General features: G+C 43.1%; 1 protein-coding gene and 1 pseudogene across 4 annotated transcripts in view; both read right to left on the reverse strand.

The window, feature by feature from the left end:
• LOC308645545 (zinc finger protein 124-like) overlaps positions 1 to 22,198 on the reverse strand; it is a 29,240-nt gene that overhangs the window by 1,435 nt on the left and 5,607 nt on the right. For 2 of the 3 annotated variants that reach the window (XM_081287753.1, XM_081287752.1), the window contains 3 exons: positions 21,349 to 21,475; positions 20,552 to 20,612; positions 15,855 to 18,751 (listed from right to left, as the gene is read on the reverse strand). In XM_081287753.1, coding sequence (XP_081143879.1) covers positions 17,512 to 18,751; positions 20,552 to 20,612; positions 21,349 to 21,475 — 1,428 coding nt within the window. In that variant the 3' untranslated portion in view covers positions 15,855 to 17,511. Of the gene's footprint in view, positions 1 to 15,854; positions 18,752 to 20,551; positions 20,613 to 21,348; positions 21,476 to 22,198 lie in introns of those variants that run through there. The other variant, XM_081287754.1, reaches the window with a different exon arrangement.
• On the reverse strand, positions 5,462 to 15,320 carry LOC308645045 (AN1-type zinc finger protein 3-like; annotated as a pseudogene). Its single transcript, XR_014024398.1, has 5 exons — positions 15,244 to 15,320; positions 10,342 to 10,572; positions 10,177 to 10,265; positions 8,049 to 8,396; positions 5,462 to 7,986 (listed from the first exon to the last, which is right to left on the reverse strand). The product of XR_014024398.1 is annotated as an AN1-type zinc finger protein 3-like (transcript).

Below are 22,198 nucleotides of genomic sequence, written 5' to 3' on the forward strand. Positions count from 1 at the left end.
ACAGCCCTTGAATAGCATGGGTGAGGGCCTTGGGAAGAAGGAAGGAAATGCAGGGAGGGAAGGAAGAAGAAAGGAAGAAGATAGGAAGAAAAGAGAGAAAGTAAGTAAATGAAAATGAAGAAAGAAAGAGGGAGGAAGTGAGGGAGGGATAAATAAAGACATTTTCCGACTAAGCCAAAGATGTCTGGTCATTACCTAGAGAGGACAAGTTGCTAAAGGTTTCCGACATCACATCTCTGTAGAGTTTCTTCTGGGAAGGATCCAGCAGAGCCCACTCCTCCTGATTGAAGTCTATAACCACATCCCGTAAGACCACTGAGTCCTGAAACATCCTAGACCAATTTGTAACAGGAGGGAATGATATAGATGCACAAGACACACACGCTCTGTAGTCTGCAAACATTTATCCTGTAATCCATGAAGATAAAACAGTGTGCCCTGGGTCTTGTTTACATTGAGAAGCAGGTTAAGAGTTGCAATTTCAGGGCTGGGGATGTGGCTCAAGCGGTAGCGCGCTCGCCTGGCATGCGTGCAGCCCGGGTTCGATCCTCAGCACCACATACCAACAAAGATGTTGTGTCCGCTGAAAACTAAAAATAAATGTTAAAAAAATTATCTCTCTCTCTCTCTCAAAAAAAAAAGAGTTGCAATTTCTGCCCATTTACAATGAAACAAAATGGAGGTTTCTGGCTGGGTGTGCTGAGGGCATGCCTGTGTCTCAGCTACTCAGGAGGTGGAGCAGGTGGATCACACAGAGAATTTTAATCTGTGCTCACACTCACTTCCTCATAAATTACCAGACCCAAGAACACAGGGAAAGGATCTGTTCAGTTTCACTGTGGTCACTACAAGTGTCATTGCTCTCTAATGGGAGGGTCCACTTTATCTTGGGGAAATGAGAGAAATGCTACACAAATTATGACCGTCAATTCCTTTTGTGAAAAACCTCCATCCTGTTCCTGATTAACCCACCATGTGTCTCAGCAAAAGAATTCATTTTAACTTATTGGTGTAATATTACAGGCCATTTATCCTTTTTTCCTCTGTCCCTTTTTATAGCAGTGTGCAATTACTGGGAAGAGATCAGGTAAGAGGGAAAAAGCAGAGTAACAGTCTTTCTCAAAAATCTCCACACTCAGGAGCCTCAGGGCAACTTCCAACACAATTTTAGCACACGTGTACACATGCACACACACGTGCTGGGAAAACACCACACTCAAAGAACTCTTTCTAGAAGACCCAACAGTGTACCTTGGGCTTCTCTTACATTGAGAATCAGGTTAAGAGATGCAATTTCCAGCCAGGTACAATGGCACGTGCCCAGAATCCCAGCAACTTGGGAAGCTGAGGCAGGTGGATGGCAAAACCTCAGCAACCTAGTGAGAGCCTCTCAAAATTAAAAAATACATTGAGCTGGGGGTTGTAGCCTGTGGTAAAAAACTTGCCTAACATATGTGAAACACTGGATTTGATTCTCACCACCACATAAAAATAAAGGTCTATCAATAACTAAAAAAAATTAAATATACATATATATATATATATATATATATATATATATATATATATATTATAAAATACATAAAGGGCTGGATATGTAGCTCAGTGGTGTAGCACCCCTGGGTTCAATCCCCAGTACTTCAAAATAAATAAATAAATGACTGCAGATACAGCTCAATGCAGAGTGCCCTGGGCTCTATTTCCAGAAACACAAAAAAAGTTGCAATTCCTGAGGGATTTCACTGATACCCATAGTAGTTTAATGGTGAATGTGCCCATGATTGTAAAATACCTAAAAGGTTCACCAACACTTTTCTCCAAAGAATATAAAGTGTTCTTCCTCAAAGTTCAAGAGGAAATGATTCCTGACCAGCCAACAAGTGACATTACACTTGGTCATATGAAAACAAAGTGAAACAAGGCAAAACATAGTCTCAGAAGATGTTCTCAGGGGCTGGGGATGTGGCTCAAGTGGTAGCGCGCTCGCCTGGCATGCGTGCAGCCCAGGTTCGATCCTCAGCACCACATACAAAGATGTTGATTCTGCTGAAAACTAAAAAAAAATAAATAAATAAATTTAAAAAAAGAAGATGTTCTCAGAGAGAACTCAATGTCCCCAAGATCTTACAGAAAAAGGACAAGACATAAAAGAGACTGACAGATTGATATATATTAACATAAAGAGAGTTACAACAAACATAGAATAAAATAATTGCAAAATGAGGTCAATAAAAGAATTAACGCCAAAGTAAAATGAATGAACACAGAATTTTTCTGTGGGGTGGTGGTGGGTACTGGGGATTGTACTCAGGGGTGCTTAACCATTGAACCACATCCCCAGTGCTTTTTTATGTTTTATTTAGATACAGGGTCTTGCTGAGTTGCTAAATGTCTTGCTAAGTTGCTGAGTCTGGCTTTGAACTTGTGATCCTCCTGCCTCAGACTCTAGAATCTGAGGGATTACAGGCACATGCCACCACACCCAGCTGAACACAGATTTAAAGAGTGAAAATTATTACCACATACATTTAACAGAAGATAAAAATGTATACGTGCAAAATGCTATAACTCTTAGGCAAAGAAGATGTGCCATATCAGATGTGTTCACAGGATTAGAAGGACAAAAGTTAATCAACTAGATAATCCCATATGTTGGTATCCATCATGAACAAGTAAGCAGAGGAATGGAGTGGAGGATCAATGGCTAAACCCCACTGCTCCTTCTTGAAATTGTGATCTTGACCTTGAACCCCAACCCAGTAAAGTTTCTCCAATGTCCTGAGTGTTTATTCTGGATTGAATTTACAAATTTACACAAACGTGAAAGAACAGGCATTTTTCACAAGACCAAAAATATATTTTAAAAACTAAAATACCATAACCATTGGAAAGAATGAAGAAATCAGATGATCAGAAACCAAAACACTAGGATGTTGAACCACACTGAGGCAAAGAAACAAGTGAAGGCAAATATTTGCACTATAACCCACAGTCCCACAAGTCATCAGACATAACCACAACAGGGTACCAGAGCTAGTCACATAAATGCCCAGTCAACCACAAATTCACGGGTTCCTTTAATGTTCTTTGATAAATAATTCACTAGAATGACTCTTGGAATTTGGGAGAGGGCTTTACTTAGTATTATAGTATATTACAGAGGACCACTTACTTCAACCACATTTATAAAAAGATAAAAGGAGGCAAAATTAAAGACAAAACAAAATAAAAACAGCACTTAGTGGTAAAGAAAACACAGTAATAGTATAAGGGATAACCAAAAAGTCAGGAATATGTTCATCTATGGGGAATCTAGAGAAGAGTCAAGGAGGGGAACAGGAGGAGGCATAAAACTTTTTCTTATTTTTTTCCCTCTCTTTTTCCTCCTCTTCTTTTTTGGACAATGGGGACTGAAATTAGCAGTACTATGCCACTGAGCTACCATCCCACATTCCCCAGCCTCCTCTCCCCTTTTTAATCTTGAGATAGGGTCTTTCTAAGCTGATAAGACTGACCTTAAACATGTGATCTTCCTACCTCAGCCTCTTGGGTCATTGTAATGAGTCACTGGCATTTAACAGGTGTACACTGCCACATCTGGCTCCAGTTATGAATCTTGATGATTCCAACAGTGTTCACTATCTGGAGTATGTGTCAGGTTAAGGGCTCAGTCCCACAAGTCATCAGACGTAACCACAACAGGTACCAGAGCTATTCACATTAATGCCCAGTCAACCACAAATTCATGGGTTCCTTTAATGTTCTTTGGCAAATAATTCACTAGAATGACTCTTGGAATTTGGGAGAGGGCTTTACTTAGTATTATCAGTCTATTACAGAGGACCACTTACTTCAACCAAGTGGAACACATACACGGGCAGAGTAAATGTGGGAGGACACAGAGCTTCTGTGTCCTTCTGGACTAGCAGCCCTGCAAACTGGATCTTCTGCTAAAGGAGCAAATCCTCAGAACTGAAAAGATGAGGAACAAACCAGTACTGAGGATACCTCCATGAAGTTCAAGAGAAACTCATGTCACTGGGTAGGGTCAGGAAATTAACCCACAGAAGAAACTAAGAAGGACACAACATCTTTATTTTAATTACTGCTCCCTTATCTTCCAAGAAATTGAGAGAACCACGGCGTTTTCATCATATTACTTACATCCACAAGGAAAGGACAGGTGGGTATAAACAGTATGTAGAACTAAGGTCATATGACCATCTCTCAGACAAGGGACACTTGGAATCTGAACTTGATTCCTATTTCTGAAATATCATATACATAAGTGTTAGAGTCTGTAAACAAGTCAAGATGGCGCCTGGCGGGCTGGGGATGTGGCTCAAGCGGTAGCGCGCTCGCCTGGCATGCCTGCGGCCCGGGTTCGATCCTCAGCACCACGTACAAAGGTGTTGTATCTGCGGAGAACTGAAAAATAAATATTAAAAAAAAAAAAGATGGCGCCTGGCAAAATGCCAGAGGGAGTGGTTTGTAAAGTAATGCCAGCGAGGCATTAAGTGTGGAGATTCCTTATTGGTTGACTGCTGTATCTATTTTATGTTAATTAAGATAAGCTGTGTGGAATGTATAAATACCTCTGTTGTCCTACAATAAACGGCTTCCACTCCTGCTGCATCAATCTACACAAGTTGTTCGTCACCCAGCGGCTATTTTGCTGCAGCCAGACTGTGGCAGATGGTGGCCCTTTACGGGGAGCCCCGGGACACTCGGGGGGTAAATGACGAAAAAAAAAGCTGCCCGTCCATACATAGGACGGGAGCAAATCTGCTCATCCCTAGATAGGGCGAGAGGAAAAATAGCCATTTTGAGACGAAAATATGGAAGGGGTGTTAGGTAAATTGATAAGGGAAAGAGGCACCCCAGTGGAACCAAGAATAGTTAGGGCATGTGTTGATGGAAGCCCAGGAACTCTAGTCAGAAAGAAAAAGAAAGTTCAGAAGAAGAAGGATTATCCGGAAAAAAGTTGCAGCAAAAGGCTATTAAAATGAAGACTGATACAGTATGTTTGTGTCTTGTTTTGTCTTGAAATGTTGTATTGTCTTTGTGACACAAGTTGCTCGTCACCCCCAGGTTATTTTGCCCAGCCAGCCGGGCTGTGGCACATAAGGTTTTTTTTTATTTTTAGGTGAATACAATATCTTTATTTTATTTTTATGTGGTGCTGAGGTTCAAACCCAGTGCCTTACAGGTGCTAAGCGAGCTGTTGAGCCACAACCCCAGCCCCAACATAAGGTTTTTTTTTCTTTTTTTTTTTTTTAAAGAGAGAGAGGGGGGGGGAGAGAGAGAGAGAGAGAGAATTTTTTAATATTTATTTTTTAGTTTTCAGTGGACACAACATCTTTATTTTATTTTTATGTGATGCTGAGGATTGAAACCAGCACCCTGCACATGCCAGGCAAGCACACTACTGCTTGATCCACATCCCGAGCCCCAAATAAGGTTTTATTTTATTTTATTTTATTTTCATATGATTCGTTTAATTTTTTTTAGCAGGAGAAAAAAAGAATAAAGTTACAAGATTCTTTTAATAGTTTCACAATGTTAAAACTAAAACTGAGCTCTAGGCTATGTGTGTAAGTAAATCTAAAACACAAAAGGGTTAAATAAGATTTTCTCTTTAAAGATACAAGAATTTAAGCTTTCCTTACATTTAACAAACTTCACAGAACAGATACTGCAGGGGAACAAGCCCTTCCTCCCCCACCCGGCTCTACTGTCAGGAAGTGAACGTGGGCCGTGGGCCCTGTGTGCGGTGGCACCCAGAGCACCTCCTTCCCTCTGCTGCCTCCAAGCAGCAGCTGCTGGGGCCTGAGGAGGGCCAGGAAGGGCACACACCTGCAGCCTCTTCCGGATAGAGCTTGGCGGGGTGCCTAGGCGGGCGCCTCACTGAGGATGGCCATGTAGTGGACAGAGGGCCGTGGCTTGACAACAGTGGTAAACGCTGGGCAGACCTGGCCCCTCTGCCCTGGGCTGCCCTAGAGCAAGGTCTGGGTCCTGAAGCAATAATTAAGGCTGGAGATTCTGCAGCGGATTCCACTCGGGTGGGGGTGGGGGTGGAGGTGGGGTGGGGGCAGGAGACTGGGAAGAGCATGATTTCCTATTTCATTATTTTGGATTGAAAAACATTTGCAGCTGCAGGTGTTCTGCTGACAATTTGCAGACAGAGTAGTTGAACTGTATGGTGTGGGATACAAGAAAACTGCTGGGTTAAACTGTTCCATCAGTAGCCTGTGTGTGGGCAGACCACGGAGCCTCGGCAGAAGCCTCCTGCCCTCTCTGACTGGGACCACAAGGTGGGGGGGGGGGCACTGGCACAACCACCACCTGATTGGGGCCTCCAAGGGAATCCTAGTCCTGACTCCCCAGCCAGACCCTCCGCTGACTGTTAACGATTTCCTAACAAGGCAACCAGGCCCACCACCCCTCTTCCCCACTGGCTGAGCAACTGTGGCTACTGAACCTCTCTGCCCACACAGAGGAATGGGTAGGAGACCTGCCCTCCCCACCTCCTGCCACAGCCACAGCCACTGCTCTAGAGGTGCCAACCCACACTCTGGTGAGGCAGGCTGCCTCCCCTTCCCAAGCCTGCCACGTGGCAGAGGCGGATGGCTGTCCAACTACGGACCGCATGGGAAGGAGCGGGGGCCACGGCACCATCCTCTTAGCCCCAGAAGGGCAAGTGGGCTCTGGGTGGAAGGGACTGAGGCTGTGGCAGCAGCATCCCCAGCTGCTCCCCAACACTACTACTGATTGATTCCTGGTGGCTATGAAATGTCTTTTGTAAAAACTTCCAATATGAAATCTGGCTGCAGAAGCCAGTTTGTAGACCCCAGCCACAGTGCTGTGCTGCCACGGGCCTTAGATCAACTGCCAGATCCCTGCGGTTAGCAATGGCAACCAGAGCCACTGGGGTCAGGGTACACGCTGGCTGGGTGCTGCTCATGACTGCGGATCCTGTATAGAAAAGGTGGGTTTCGTGCATGAACTAGTCTTGAGTGGAGCTAATTTTCGAGGTGAGGTTATTGTTTCTCTTCTGTGTGATGAGTTTTTTTTCATAGCAAGTCAGGTAAAAAAATTTCCATAAGAATCTGTCCCCTGCCCCCCATTTCCAGCTGTGTGGGAGAGCGAGGCCACCACCCAGCCCAGCCACATGGCCATCAGCAGCCTCCCATGGCCAAGGCACGCGTGGCCATCAGGTATCCTGGCTCCTGGGACTAAGGGTAAGTGAAGAGGTGAAAGGCCAAACATTAAACAGAGTTTCTGGCAAAGCCATGTGCGTCGTGGAACTGTAACACCAGTTTCTACTCCTCTAAACTCAGAGTCTCCGTCTGGAACACTTTTCGCTTAAGGCTTTTTATAAGTTTGACTCCAGCAGTGACAGGTATGTGTTGTTTTAAATCCACTAGCCATGCTCAAAAAAAAATATTGTTCATGTTTTAATTTTATACAATGGCTAGCAGGCACCTTAGTAACCAGCCAGAAATCAATTTCAACCACCATCAACCCCTAAACTACAGTACCAGGATGGCTGGCTAAAGAAAGGAAACGGACTGGCTGTAGTCTGACGCGTGCCCAGTACAAGGTGTCTGGCTCACTTTGTCCTAAATAAGGCTAACATTAGTGAACTAAGAACAGTGTCATGTGGTGGCCATGCCTGGCCTTCAGGAGCACCCCTCCCCGATGCGCTGGCAGGAGCGCCCCACTTTCCGGCCCAGTTTCACCATTTTCATGATGGCTTCCTCTCGGCCGCAGCCCATGTGGTCGAATGTGCAGTCATGCTGCTCGGGGAGGCGATGTAACATACAGAACACGTAACCACAGCGACACGATCCCAATTCTTGCTGTACCAGCTCCAGTTTGGTTTGGCACTCTTCTGTTCAGATCGGCTGGTTTCCTCAGACCGTTCAGTACTGTCCAGTAGTCGTGGCCGTTTCACTGGTGAAGCCTCATTCTCAGACTGTGAATCTGTACCACAGGATCTTTTGGTTGGTGTAACGACACATGAGCTGTGTCTGTGCATGGCCCACATTCCTCTTTACTCGGTGAATTTACATTCAGTTCTGTCGGAAGCGGCTGCTGGCTGGGACTAAGAGTTGGCGTGGTTATCGAGGTATTATCGTTGTCACTGGTGGTCTCTTCAGAAAACAAATCTGATTGGCTGTTACTTGTACTTGGAGCGGAATCATCGTCTGGTTGTTTCTTTTGAAAATCAGCAAAGCATTTGGAACAGAGATTCATAGTCTTGCTGGACCCCCAGAAGCCGCAGGGACAGCGCGGGCAGGGACAGCGCGGTGGCAGGCTGCGTCTCCCATGGTGCTCGGCAGCGGCTGAGTTCGGTGGCGGCAGCGGTGGGCCTGGGCCCCGCTCGAAGGAGGCTGCGTAGGGGGTCTTGGGGGCAGGGGGAGGGGGAGGGAGCGGGCGCGCCTGCGGGCGCGAGTCCGGGGCCCCAAATAAGGTTTTAATTTACAAATATACAAATGGCAAAAGAGAGACACTCCTATACTCAGGACTGTACCACTAGCTCTAACACAGGAACCATTCTATCCAAAATTTATGGATTCAACTCACAAAAAAATCCCATGACATTTGTGCTCCCCAGTTCTTTTTATTAAGCATTAAAATAATGAATCTAAGTTAAAACCATTTTAAGGGCCCAAATCAAGATTCCATAGGTATGCATTATAATTCATTTTTTCAACTCCCATCGACATGTCATGGTCTGTAAGGGGGAAAGCTACACAACCAAATATCATTCATTTCAGTGTGAAAATTTCAATGAGAAGCTTTACTAGAAGGCTGAAGAGTAGGAAGGAGGTGCCCATGGCACTTTGAAAAAAAACATGTAACTGTCTTCTAAAAAAGATGGAACTGGGGAGTCTCTGAAGAAAAGCAGAAACCAACCCAGTGCAAAAGGCACCTATTTACCTGGTAAATCAACTCTTTCTCCACCTTGCGGTGCGCACCAAGTACCACTCCTGTCAGGGCCTATACAACTTAGAAAAACCCTGTCTCAAAATAAAAAATAAAAAGGGCTGGGGGCAGTGGCACACTCCTGTAATCCCGCGGCTGGGAAGACTGAGGTAGGAGGCTCGGGAGTTCAAAGCCAGCCTCGGCAATTTAGCAATGTGCTTAGCAACTCAGTGAGACCCTGTCTCTAATAAAATACAAAATAGGATTGGGGATGTGGCTCAATGGTCAAGTGCCCCTGAGTTCAATGCCCCAATACCCCAAAAATAAATTTTAAAAAATTTAAAATTAAAAGGGATGGGGATCTGGCTCAGTAGTTAGGGGCCCTGGGTTCAATCCCCGATACCAAACAAAGAAAAAAAGAAAAGGAATTTACCTGCAGCCCTGCCTCATGTAAGTCAACAGGATATGTTACATTCTTCAGCAAACAACCTGTTGTCTGCAGGTGAAATGCAGGCCAGAAACATCAATCTAAATACAAATCACCCTGGACTTTTACACAGATCAGATCAAAGAACTCAGGGAAATAAGGATAATTCCCCTAAACACAAAATCTGTAAGAGGTTCCACTTAGAACAGGTTAACATGGGCCAAAATGACCTAGAGTTGTCATTCACACGGGGGACTTGAAAGTCTGATGTCATTCTGCTCTCAGCCAAAAGTCAAGAGGTGGACCTGGGCAGTATTCTAGAAACTTCCCTGGGACCCCCCTATAAAAACTGGAGAGCCTAAGGGGAGGGCCCTCCTCTCTAAAGGACCCACTCTCTCCCTTGCAAGCGTCCCTTTTACTCATCCCTTCTAATAAACTCATGCCTGCTACCGTGGGCGACCCCTCAGCTGGGCGGCAGACCCTGCCCTGTTACCGACTGGAGTCCACCGGGAACCTCTCCTCCCACGCAGGAAGCCCGCTGGCGAGCTGGGGTCTTCCGACAACGGTCTCGCACCAGTCTGGGGGGACGCGCGGCTGCGGCGGAGCAGCCCAGAGGAGGATCCCGCCAGCCCAAGTCGCCGCTCGGGGGAAAGGAAGTGACACCTGTCCCCGCTGCCGGCCCAGCCCCACCCCACGGGCTGGGGGCGACAGAGGGCCGGGCGGAGCGTGGCCAGAGGTGGCCTCGGCCCCAGACTCCAGAGGGAGGCGGGACGCTCGGGTTCCGCCACGGCCGGTTCCGAAGGCCCGCCAGCACTCACCGCCCCCCGCTTCCCGGTGTCCGGTTCCCGCACGGCTCCCACTACCACTGCGGGTCATCACTCCACTCGCGGAGCCAGCCCAGGAAACTCTGGGACGCGAGATGCGATAACAAAGGAGCCTGAGAAAGGAGTCCGGATCTCTGAGACCCGGCGAGCCCCGCCCACTTCCGGTGGCGCTCGATTGGACGGGAACGAGGCCCCGCCCAACGCTTCAGGTCTTTGAGGTTACGCCCGAAGCGCTGTTTCCTTCCTCCAGGGGGTCGGCCCCTGTCTGGCGCTGGGCAGCTGGACGAGGCCGTGGTGGTCCCTACCTCCTCGGAGTGAACGGACTCCAGGCTGATGGACAGCGAGAGGGGCGCGCAGGCCGGGCTAGACTGCAGCAGGAAAGCCTGAGTCCTGTAGGAGCCAAGCTATTCGCGGAACTGTTAACGTGAAAAGTGGCACCACAGTCCTAGCGCGGTGGCGCACCCCTGTCATCCCAGCGGCTCGGGAGGCTGAGGCAGGAGGGTCGCGAGTTCAAAGCCAGCCTCAGCAACAGCGAGGACTAAGCAACTCAGTAAGACCCTGTCTCTAATAAAAATAGAAAATTGGGCTAGGGATGTGGGTCAGTGGTCGAGTGCTTCTGAATTTAATCCCTGGTACACCCCGCCTCCCCCCCCCCAAAAAAAAAGAGTGCAGCACAGTACGTGATACAGACTCAGCCTCCGTTGTCTTACTTGACTCTTAACCATTACTGAGGCCTCTATCTATGCCTTTCTTAATATTGGAATTCACCTATAGCCTAACTAGCATGAAATTTAGAAAGCAGAAATAGAAATTGATCTGGGGCTGGGGATGTGGCTCAAGCGGCAGCGCGCTTACCTGGCATGCGTGCGGCCCGGGTTCCATCCTCAGCACCACATACAAACAAAGATGTTGTGTCCGCCGCCGACAACTAAAAAATAAATATTAAAAAATTCTCTCTCTCTCTCTCTCTAAAAAAAAAAAAAAAAAAAAAAAAAGGCATTGGTCAGGTTTTGGAGCACATACTCAGGAAGAAGCTAGATTCCTAGAGGCTGCATGAACATTTGCTTCCAGCCCGTATGTTATGGTTTGGATCTGAAACGACCCCTGAAAAGTTCATGTTTCGAAAACATGATCCCCAGTTCAGCAAGGTTTGGAGGTGGGAGTTGCAAGCAATGATTTGGGCTCTGGCTTCATCAGTGGATTACTCCAGCAAATGGATTAATCCATCGATAGCTGTAGGCAGATGGGACTGGCTGGAGGAAGTTGGCTCTGGGCTATATCCTTAAAACAATTTTTGTCCCTGCCCCACCCCTCCACCTTCCTAGCTGTCACGAATTGAGAAGCCTCCCCCCCCCCACCCTCTTCCAGCTTGATGTTCTGCCTCACCTCAGATGCACAGCAATGGGGCTGGCTGTTTTAGTCAGTTTTTTCACTGTCCTGACAGGACAATCTTAGGAGGAAAAGTTTATTTGGGAGCTTGCAGTTTCAGAAGTGTTAGTCCACAAGCATTAGTCCACATGATCAGGAAGCATAAAGAGCACTGCTCAACAAGAAGAAAATATAAGCCCCCCCCCCAAGATGTGTCCCAATGACCCACCTCCTCCAACCACACCCCACCTGCCTACAGTCACCACTCAGTTAATTCTTACAAGGGATTAATGCACTGATTAGGTCAAAGTGCCCACAACCCAATCATTTCACCTGTAAACTTTATTGCATTATCTCACACATGAACTTTTGGGGGTCACCTAATATCTAAACCGTAAGGTTGGTCAACTATGGACTGAATCTCTGAAACCATAAATGAAAATAAACTTTTCTTCCTATAAGTTGTTCTTGTCAGGTATTTTGGTCACAGTAATAACAAGCTAACTAACCCAGCATGAAAATCAGAAGAGTGTCCTCAAAATACAATGAACTGCTTTGTTTCCATTTTCTCAGCAGCGTGGGTTTCCAGATTTCTGCAGCACTTGCACATTGAAGATCTATTACAATTTGTATTTTTTTGCAGCCGGAATGTATCTCCTGGCAACTAGGCAGGAGAGTCTGTACAAACTCATGACTTCATGTTACATGCCCTTAAACTTTTAACCATGGCCAAAAAGTTTTTTTCTTTTTGAACCTTGTTTACACCTTATCTTTATGGGCAATCATTACTGTTAATTCCAGAAATACTGAACTTTATGTATTGCTGCCTATTGTTTATGACCACATATGATTAGGTCCTGAAAAGTGTTTAAAGTTGGAATTAACAGTAATGATTCTGCATAAAGTGTAAACAGTTCATCTTTGGTTTTGCCATGGTTAAAAGTTTAAGGGCATGTAATACATGATCATGAGTTTGTACATGAACAGGAGATTTTCTATTGATTTAGGCTATGGGTTACTGGGGTGTTAATGTTTTTGTTGAATGTTATTTGAAAGGATTTTAATTTTGTATTTGAGCTGGGTATGTTAGAATGCCTGTGGTCACAGTTATTCAGGAGGCCGAGGCAGGAAAATCACTTGAGTCAGGAGGTCAACCCAGTCTGGGCAAGAAAGTAAGACTCCATGTTATTAAAAAACAAAAGGTTTGGAAAAATAAATTTAAATTTTAAAATTCAAATTCACTTGGAAAATAAAATTTTAATTTGGCATTACCAATTTGTTGTTATATAGACTAAGTGATATGATACAGACCTCATTAAACCATGAACTTGCACTTTGTTGGTTAAATTCTGAGAATTATTTTTTATAAATATTATTTTATTGTTGATGGAACTTTATTTTATTCATGTACTTATATGCGGTGCTGAGAATTGAACCCAGTGCTTCACACATGAGAGGCAAGTGGTCTACCACTGAGCCACACCCAGCCCTTCCTAGGCTTATTTCTGAAGTGCTAGCACATCTTGAATTGTTCCTATGAGTAGAGCGATATCTACACATGTCCACTGGGATTCCCACAGAAAACACCACACAGAATAATGTACTTTTACATGGTAATAAGGCAAGGAATACTGAAATGAGCTGCAGACAAAAAGTACCATTTTGACAGATATCATAATTTAGAGCAAAAGGAGGTGCATTTTCCTCAAGCTGAAACATTCTTTTTTTTTTATTTTAATATTTATTTTTTAGTTTTCGGCGGACACAACATCTTTGTTTGTATGTGGTGCTGAGGATCGAACCTGGGCCGCACGCATGCCAGGCGAGCGCGCTACCACTTGAGCCACATCCCCAGCCCCGAAGCTGAAACATTCTTAACACTTTTTCATAAGAGGACCCTGGTACAGTAACAAAATTTTACTCCTTAATGTTTCTCCTATCTTTCCCCAAAGGGCTGGGACATAGCTCCACGGTACAGTACCTGCCTATCCTATACCAAAACCTGGGTTCAACCACAGGAATTTTTTTAAAAAAATTAAGTCTCTGGGAGTACATAAACAAATTAAATATTGTAGATGAAGTAGAAAGAATTGTGGAAATACACAGCCAAGACTCAGTCATGAGGATATAGAAAATCTGAGCAAAACTTTGACTAATGAGATTGATAGTTAAATTTTTCAACAAATAAAGCCAGGGACCAAGAGTCTTGCTGGTGAAATGTATACAACACTTAAGGAATGAACAGCAATGCTCCTTAAACTTTAAAATTTAAAAAAAAAAATGAACACGGGGGAATACATGATTTAGATTTGGAATATCCTTCAAAAGCTCATGTGAAAGTATGGTCCCAACCAGGGGTGGTGGCACACACCTGCAATCCCAGTGACTTGGGAGGCTAAGGCAGGAAGACAGCAAGTACCAAGCCAGTCTCAGCAACTTAACAAGACTGTCTCAAACAATAAAAAGGACTGGGGATATAGCTCAGTGGTAAAGCACCCCTAGGTTCAATTCCCATTACCAAAAAGATAAAAATATGATCCTCAATGTGGCATAGTTCAGAGGTCAATTATGAGGGTTCTGACCTTATTGATGAATTAATCCATTGATAGCTGAATGAACTTCTGGGAGGTGAGACCTACTTGGAAAAAGGTCACTGGGATGTACCCTGAAAGGGTTTATCTCCTCCTGGTCCATCTTCTCTTCCCTCTCCCTCTCCTTCCTAGCTACCATGAGCTGAGCAGCTCTCCTCCTCCATGCCCTTCCGCCCTGATGTTTCTGTGTGGGGTCAGCTAACTTTAGATTAAATCCTCTGAAACCATGATCCAAAATAAATATTTTTTTTCTCCTCTCAGCTGTTCTTATTGGGTATTTTGGTAACAGAAATGAAAAGCTGATTAATATAACATTCAAATTCACTCTCTGTCAGCTGGGCATGGTGGCACATGCCTATAATACCAGCAACTTGGGAAGCTGAGGCAGGAGGACTACAAATCTGAGGCCAAACTAGGCAAATTAGCAAGACCCCCATCTCTAAATGAAAAGAGAGAGGGGGCTGGGATTAGTGGTAGAGCACTTTCCTGGGCTCAATCCTCCATATTGCAAAAAAGAAAAAATATTCAATCTGTGTGGCCAGAGTGACCCTGACATAGGAGGTAGAAAAAGAAACTACAAGGACAACTGGAGACAAATATCTCTTGAATATTATTCAAGAATTCTTACATAAGCGTGAGTACATCATCTCAAGAAGCATATTTTAAAAAGATTACTCAACATAACACAGCGAGACTTATCCCTGGAATGTAAGGATGGTTCAAGATTTCTGGAGATTTCCAACTGGATACAGATTTGATATGGTACAGCTTTGATATGAAGACCTCTTGGGAACAACACTGATGGAGTCATTTGCTTCATGTGCACCTCTGAACGTGAAATGACTGTTGTGCCAGAAAGTGACCTTGTTATCAGTGGCAAGTCATTGGAAAATCTACAGCACAGAACCCATGTCTATGCTTGCCATCTACTTTGATGTGATCAGCACAATACCCCCATGTCCCAGGGAGGCAGAGATGTCATCAAATTTTGTCATGCAGCATTAACATACCAACACCAAGAGACATCCACATGACCATAACTTCTCTGAGCTAGGCACTTCAGTAAGTTCAGGCTCAGGCTCTCAAACTAACACGGACTCACGTTGACAGCACAACTTGGAGCTTTCTAGGCAGGAAGCAGAGGAAGGGTCTGAAGTACTTCAGCAGCTGGACTGACATGTGTTTCACGAGTTTTGACAAGGCAGGCACAGTAATGCACACCTCCAATTGCAACAACTTAAGAAGCTGAGACAGAAGAATCCCAAGTTTGAGGCCAGCCTGTGCAATTTTTCAAAGCCCTATCTCTAAATTAAAAGGGTTGAGAATGTAGCTCAGTGATAGAATGCCCCAGGGTTCTATTCCCAGAATTAAAAAAAAAAAAATAAACAGGATAAAAAAAGATCACCCACTTTAACTAATCAAATTCCTGTTATCCATATTCTTAGTTCATTTTTTGCCTTAGAAGGTTTACTTCAAGAGTTCAAGGGTAGGGCTGGGGATATGGCTCAAGCGGTAGCATGCTCGCCTGGCATGAGTTCGGCCTGGGTTTGATCCTCAGCACCACATACAAACAAAGATGTTGTGTCCGCCGAGAACTAAAAAATAAATATTAAAAATAAATTATCTCTCTCTCTCCTCTCTCTTAAAAAAATACATATCACGAAATAAAATACCTGAAGGGCTTGCATAATTGCAGATGATTCACTTAAAAAAAAAAGCGTTCAAGGGTAGAATGTACAAGTTCTATTTAGAAAGCATTCCACCTGGTAGAATCTGACCCAGGCCCCACCCTCTACTCCATATGCCTCCAGAGTCAGTGCTCTAGGACAGCAGCATTACAGCTGACAGAAAACTGTAACCATTTTGGTGATGGATACAATTCTCCAAATTGTCATTTGTGATGGTGAGGGCAGAGCCCAATAGTATAAAGCTATACACCAGGATGTGCCCAAGTATAAAAACATCTGGCCCATTCTGTAGGCACCACTGGATGATGAATTTTGCAAGTACCCTTCCTGGGTCCATCAACATGTGGCAGGGAAGCTGCATTTCTTTCATGCAAACTGGGCACATGACAAACTATTCTAGGGTACAGGAAACTGGAGCACCTACCCTGATGTTTGTCTACAAATATTCATGACCCCACTTAAAGAATCTGCAGATCTCTAGTGATGGTTAAGCTAAAGATATGACTAGGAAATTGAAGACAACACTATCAAATCATGCTTTCAAAGCCTTGATGACATTATTTTCTTGTTTCTGGCAGATTTTAATAATTAAACATGGTAAAAAGAATGAGCCTGGGGCTGGGGCTGTAGCTCAGTGGCAAAGCTCTTGCCTAGCATGTGTGAGGCACTGGATTTGATCTTCAGTACCACATGTAAATAAATAAAAAATAAAGGTACATCAACAACAAAAAACTACTTTAAAAAATGCCCACAAATAAAGATAGTATATTTAAAACATTTATGTTACTAACCATGCTGTGAACTTTCTGAAGATTATATGATGAAATGATTTGCATTAGGCTTTCCATAATTCATTTACTGCACTTTTGTCCAGATGGACTTGCCAAATGACTGAAAGCAACTGTAAAACTTTTAGCTAGGTACGATGGTGCACACCTGTAGCTCCAGCTACTCAGGAGGCTGAGGCGAGACAATCAGAAATTCAACATCAGCCTGGGCAACACAGTGACACCATCCCCAAGTTTTAATTTTTTAAAAAGGCTGGAGATAGTGGTAGACAATTCCCAGTCCTGAGAAGAAAAAGAAAATAATAAAACCATGATGATTGAAAAATTTCCAACATTCTTCACACTTAAAACATTTCTAATACACATACGCATGTGTCTTCCAAAGGTTGTGTGATGGATTTCCCAGATTCCTCATATTTCATAGTTTCTTTCCACTATGAACTTGTTTGTGCAATTGAAAAAGCCAGAAGTACTTAGCTATTCCATGTTGTTTTTATGCATAGGGTTTTCCTTTACTCTTTTATGTTGGGGGCGGGGATACTGGGGATTAATCCCTAGGCTTTACACATGCTCCATATACCTATCTGAACCTATTTCCAGTCCATATTTTATTTCATGACAGGGTCTCCCTAAATTGCCCAGGCTGGCCGTGAACATGGAATCCCACTGCCTCAATCTCCCACGTGGCTGAAATTACAGGCATGTGCCATTACCACCAGCTTACATGCACTAGGTTTCTGTCCCATGATATCTTCTGTGTTCTCCAATGTCACTTGAGTAAAGGAAGGACTTCCTATGTTGTTTACTTCCACAGGGCTTTTCTCTGGTGTGACTTCTCTCGTGTACTCAAATATAATTGCAACATCTGAAGTGACTGTACCACACAGTTCACATTCAGAGGGCTTCTATACAGCTTGAGTTTTTATGCAGTTTAAGACAGTTCGAATAAGTGAAGGTTTTCCCACATTGCTTACATTCATAAGGTTTCTCTCCAGTATGAGTTCTTTCATGTACTCGAAGAGTATAGGAGCTGGCAAAAGCCTTGCCACATTGTTTACACTCATGATGCCTCTCTCTAGTGTGAGTTTTTTCATGGGCTCGAATTCCATTTGAACTGCTGCAGGCTTTACCACACAGTTGACACCGATAGGGTTTCTCTCCACTATGGATTCTTTCATGTACCCGAAAGGAGCTGGAGTATCCGAATGCTTTCCCACACTGTTTGCACTTATAGGGTTTCTCTCCAGTATGAATTCTTTCATGCACACGACACTGACTTTTTGTCAGGAAACCCTTTCCACATCCCTTACATTCATAAGGTCGTTCTCCTGTGTGTGTTCTCCTGTGTACTTGAAGGGCTGCAAAGCTAACAAAGGATTTCCCACATTCCTGGCATTTGTGAAGATTCTTTCCAGTATGAGTTTTCTTATGCAATCGAAAGCTCTGTGGATACTTGTACTCTTTACCACATTCTGTACATTTGTAGGGTTTTTCTGTAGTATGACTCTTTTCGTGGCATCTAAAGTCTATGGAAATACTGAAGGATTTGCCACATTGCTTACATTGATAAGGCTTCTCTCCAGTGTGACTCCTTTCATGTCTTTTAAACTTTGCATAATATGGGAAGTGTTTCCCACAGTGCTTACACTGGTGGCGTTTCCCTCCAGTGTGTATATTCCTGTGTCCCCGATAGGCTCCAATGCTACCGAAGCCTTTCCCACATTCCTTACATTTAAAAGATGTCCTTCCAGTGTGAACGAACATGTGTCCCTGAAAAGTCTCATAATAAAGGAAGGCTTTCCCACATTCTTTACATTTATAGGGTTTCTCTCCAGTATGAGTTCTTTCATGTGTTCGAAAGAAAGCGAGTAATCTGAAAGTTTTGCCACACTGTTTACATTTATACGGTTTCTCTCCAGTATGAATACTTTCGTGGTTCTGTAGACAATGGCGATAACTATAGGCTTTGCCACACTGTTTACACTCATAGACTTTCTTTTCAGTATGAGTCCTTGCATGTGCCCGGAAGAACTTGCGACAAATGAAACTCTTACCACACTTCTTACATATATATAGCTTCTCTCCATATTCCTGATACTCATATGGTCTGTGCCCAGCATGAGATCGGATACACCTATTAAAGAATGACAGATGCGTGAACTTTTCCACACATACTACATTTACATGGGTTGCACAAGTCACAGTTTCTTGGTGAGACTGAGATTTGAAATCTGGATGAAATTTTCTCTACCTTGATTACATTCTTTCCTTTCCACAAGGTCTCTTTACCATATAACTTTCACAAAAAATGATTATCACATTGTCAAAGGTTTTTTTATTAATAATTATATATATATATATATATATATATATATATATATATACATACACACACATATATATATATTTTATTTTTTAACTTTTGTATTAATAATTATATGTATACATATATATACATATACATATATTTAACAGTTGTTAGGTTCATATTTCAACATTTTCAGAGAAAGTATCCATTTCCTGCCCTGTCTAAACTATTTGAAAGTAAACAAGGATAGGGTGCAGCTCAATGGTACAGTGCTTGCCTAGCATCTCCAAGTCCCTATGTTTAATTTCTAATACTGAAAAAAAAAATTACTTATGTATGTAAAGCTATGGAAAAGTACTCTACCACCTCTATATCAAAACAGGAATCCTTATCCATGGGGTTTCCTAACTATGTTTTGAAGTGAACAAAAAAAGCCTTGCCACATTGTTTACACTCATGGTGCCTCTGAACATCTGAACATCTATGACATTTTTACAAAGTCATTTTAGGTGAAAATTTTCTGACGACAATAAACTATAATCTGGACTGGCTGTGGTGTGAACTGATCAATACAATCAATAAATTATAGGTATAGATTATAGACTACAGAAGTAAGATTTTGATAAGATAACAGAAATAAAATGATAATATGTGTGTGTAGGCCATAAGTTAACTATAGTCTTAAGAAAGCATAAATAAGTTACTAATACTGGGCTCGGGTTGTGGCTCAGCGGTAAAGCACTGGGTTATTTTCTGGGTTTTTCATACCCAGAAAAATCATCATAAATTACTGAATAATTATGAGGTTCTAGATGTATGATTAGCTGTGACCCAGACTAACATTTTTACCAAAGTAACCCCTCTTCCACCCTTCAAATCTAGGAAATGTTTCTTGATAAGTTGATGATCAAGAAACTCTTCACCAAGTGGCGAGGCCCTGGGTTCACAATTCTGAGCACCACATAAAAATAAATAAATAAAATAAAGGTATTGGTCCAACTATAACTAAAAAAAAAAAGAATAAAAATATTTTTTAAAAAAGTTACTAATACTGTTAATGTAAAGCAATTGCCATGGTAAAACTACCCGGCACTTGTTAACAGTTCCCTCCCTGCTGGGGTAGCAAGAATGAAGTCACTATGGCTATATGAGCAAACAGGTGCAGCCACAGGGACTCCATCTCAGCTGTTCTAGTCTCCACCTTAGTTTTTCTGTTACTACTCCCATGAAGAGACAGCTGCAGGACCCATTTCTGAGAAAATAAAATGAAAGCTGTTTTCTGCTAAATTAAAAAAACTATATTGTCTTCTGTACTTTGGACCCCACAAACTGTACTGGAACCAGGATATGGTTGTCTTGATGACCTATGACTTTGAAGTAGATTTTTACTCCCACTGACCACCTGCTTGAACCCAGGAAACAGTTGTCTAACACCTGCTTAATCCCAAGATGCAGTTGTGTGAGTTGTCTCGGCGGACACAACATCTTTGTTGGTATGTGGTGCTGAGGATCGAACCCGGGCCGCACGCATGCCAGGCGAGCGCGCTACCGCTTGAGCCACATCCCCAGCCTGTTTGCTGCTTTTATTGGCCCGGAAGACTGTCTTTTCTTGTGAGGGCAACTCACCTTCGATTTCTTCCCTGACTTTTGTCATCATCTTCAATGTTGTGGTCTCTCCATTTCTTCCCTAAAATTCATACGCAGAAAAATAATCATAAATTACTGAAAAATCATGAAGTTCTAGATCATAATTAGCTGTGACCCAGACACAAAGTAACCCATTTTCCACCCTTCAAATCTTAGAAATCTTTCTTGATAAGTTGATGATCAAGAAACTTAGCCAGTGGGCTGGGGATGTGGCTCAAGCGGTAGCGCGCTCGCCTGGCATGCGTACGGCCCGTGTTCGATCCTCAGCACCACATACAAAGATGTTGTGTCTGCCAAGAACTGAAAAATAAATATTTAAAAAAAAAAAAAAGAAAAGAAACTTAGCCAGGTGGGGTGGAACACACCCATGATCCCAGCAATGCAAGGCTAAGGCAGGAGGATTCCAAATTTAAGGCCAGCCTCAGCAACTTAGCGAGGCTGTAAGCAACTTAGTAAGACCCTGTCTCAAATAATAATAATAATAATAATAATAATAATAATAATTAAAAAAAAAAAAAAAAGAGGGCTGAGAGGTAAAGTGTGCCCCAGCTCAACAACAACAACAACAAAAAAAAACCTCTTGCTCTCTTCTTAACTTAATCAAGAAATCAAGAAATGATGTCTGGGGCTGTAGCTCACGGCAGAGTGCTTGCCTTGCATGTATGAGGCACTACATTAAAAAAAATAAACAAATAAAAATAAAGGCATGCTGTCCACCTACAACTACAAAAAAAAAACTTAAAAAAAAAAAAGAAAAGAAATGAAGTGATTCATACCTACAAAAACCAGGTTTCTGAAGGTTTCCCACATCACATCTCGGTAGAGTTTCTTCTGTGAGGAATCCAGCAAACCCCACTCCTTCTGGGTAAACTTGACAGCCACATCCTCAAAGGCCACTGAGTCCTAAAACATCCCACATATGTGCAGAAGGGTGGGTGAGAATGACAGCACTGTGGATCTGCCCTCAATCCCTATGACATGCAAACATTCTCTGTTTAACTGGGTTGTCAGAACACCAAATCTCACTTTCTTATAAAATTTAGCAGAATCATGAACACACAGACATTTACTTCTTCACTTCCACTGTGGACAATGAATGTCTGACTGCCTTCTAATAGTGGCCCCCAATTCACCTTGAATAAATGAGAGGAATTCTACTGAAATGAAATAAAATTTAAGGCAATCAACCCCTTGTGAGAGACTGTCATTTCCGCATTATATAGTACATCACCTATCTGTGTATGAAACATAGAACTGATCAGAATATGGTTATAATGAATAAATACATCCTTAAGATCTATTCTTGTGGCTTGGGTTGTAGCTCGGTGGTAAAGCACTTGCCTAGCATATGTGAGGCATTGGAGTTTGATCCTCAGCCCCACACACAAAAAAAGAAATTAAAATAAATAAACTAAAAGTATTGTGTCCATCTACAACTAAAACTATAAAATTAAAATAAAAACAAATTTGAAAAAACTATTCTCACCAAGAAACATGAAATACCAGGAGACCTGTGAAAATCCAAGTTGCAGTAAGGCCTGGGCTGTGTGAGGGACTCCATGCCACTGAAAGTGTTCCCAGCTATTTATTGTGCCTCTAGGGCTGGGGGTGTACCTCAGTGGTAGA

The sequence above is a fragment of the Spermophilus citellus genome (assembly GCF_964194105.1).
Source record: "Spermophilus citellus genome assembly, chromosome: 3".
NCBI classification, from domain to species: Eukaryota; Metazoa; Chordata; class Mammalia; order Rodentia; family Sciuridae; genus Spermophilus; species Spermophilus citellus.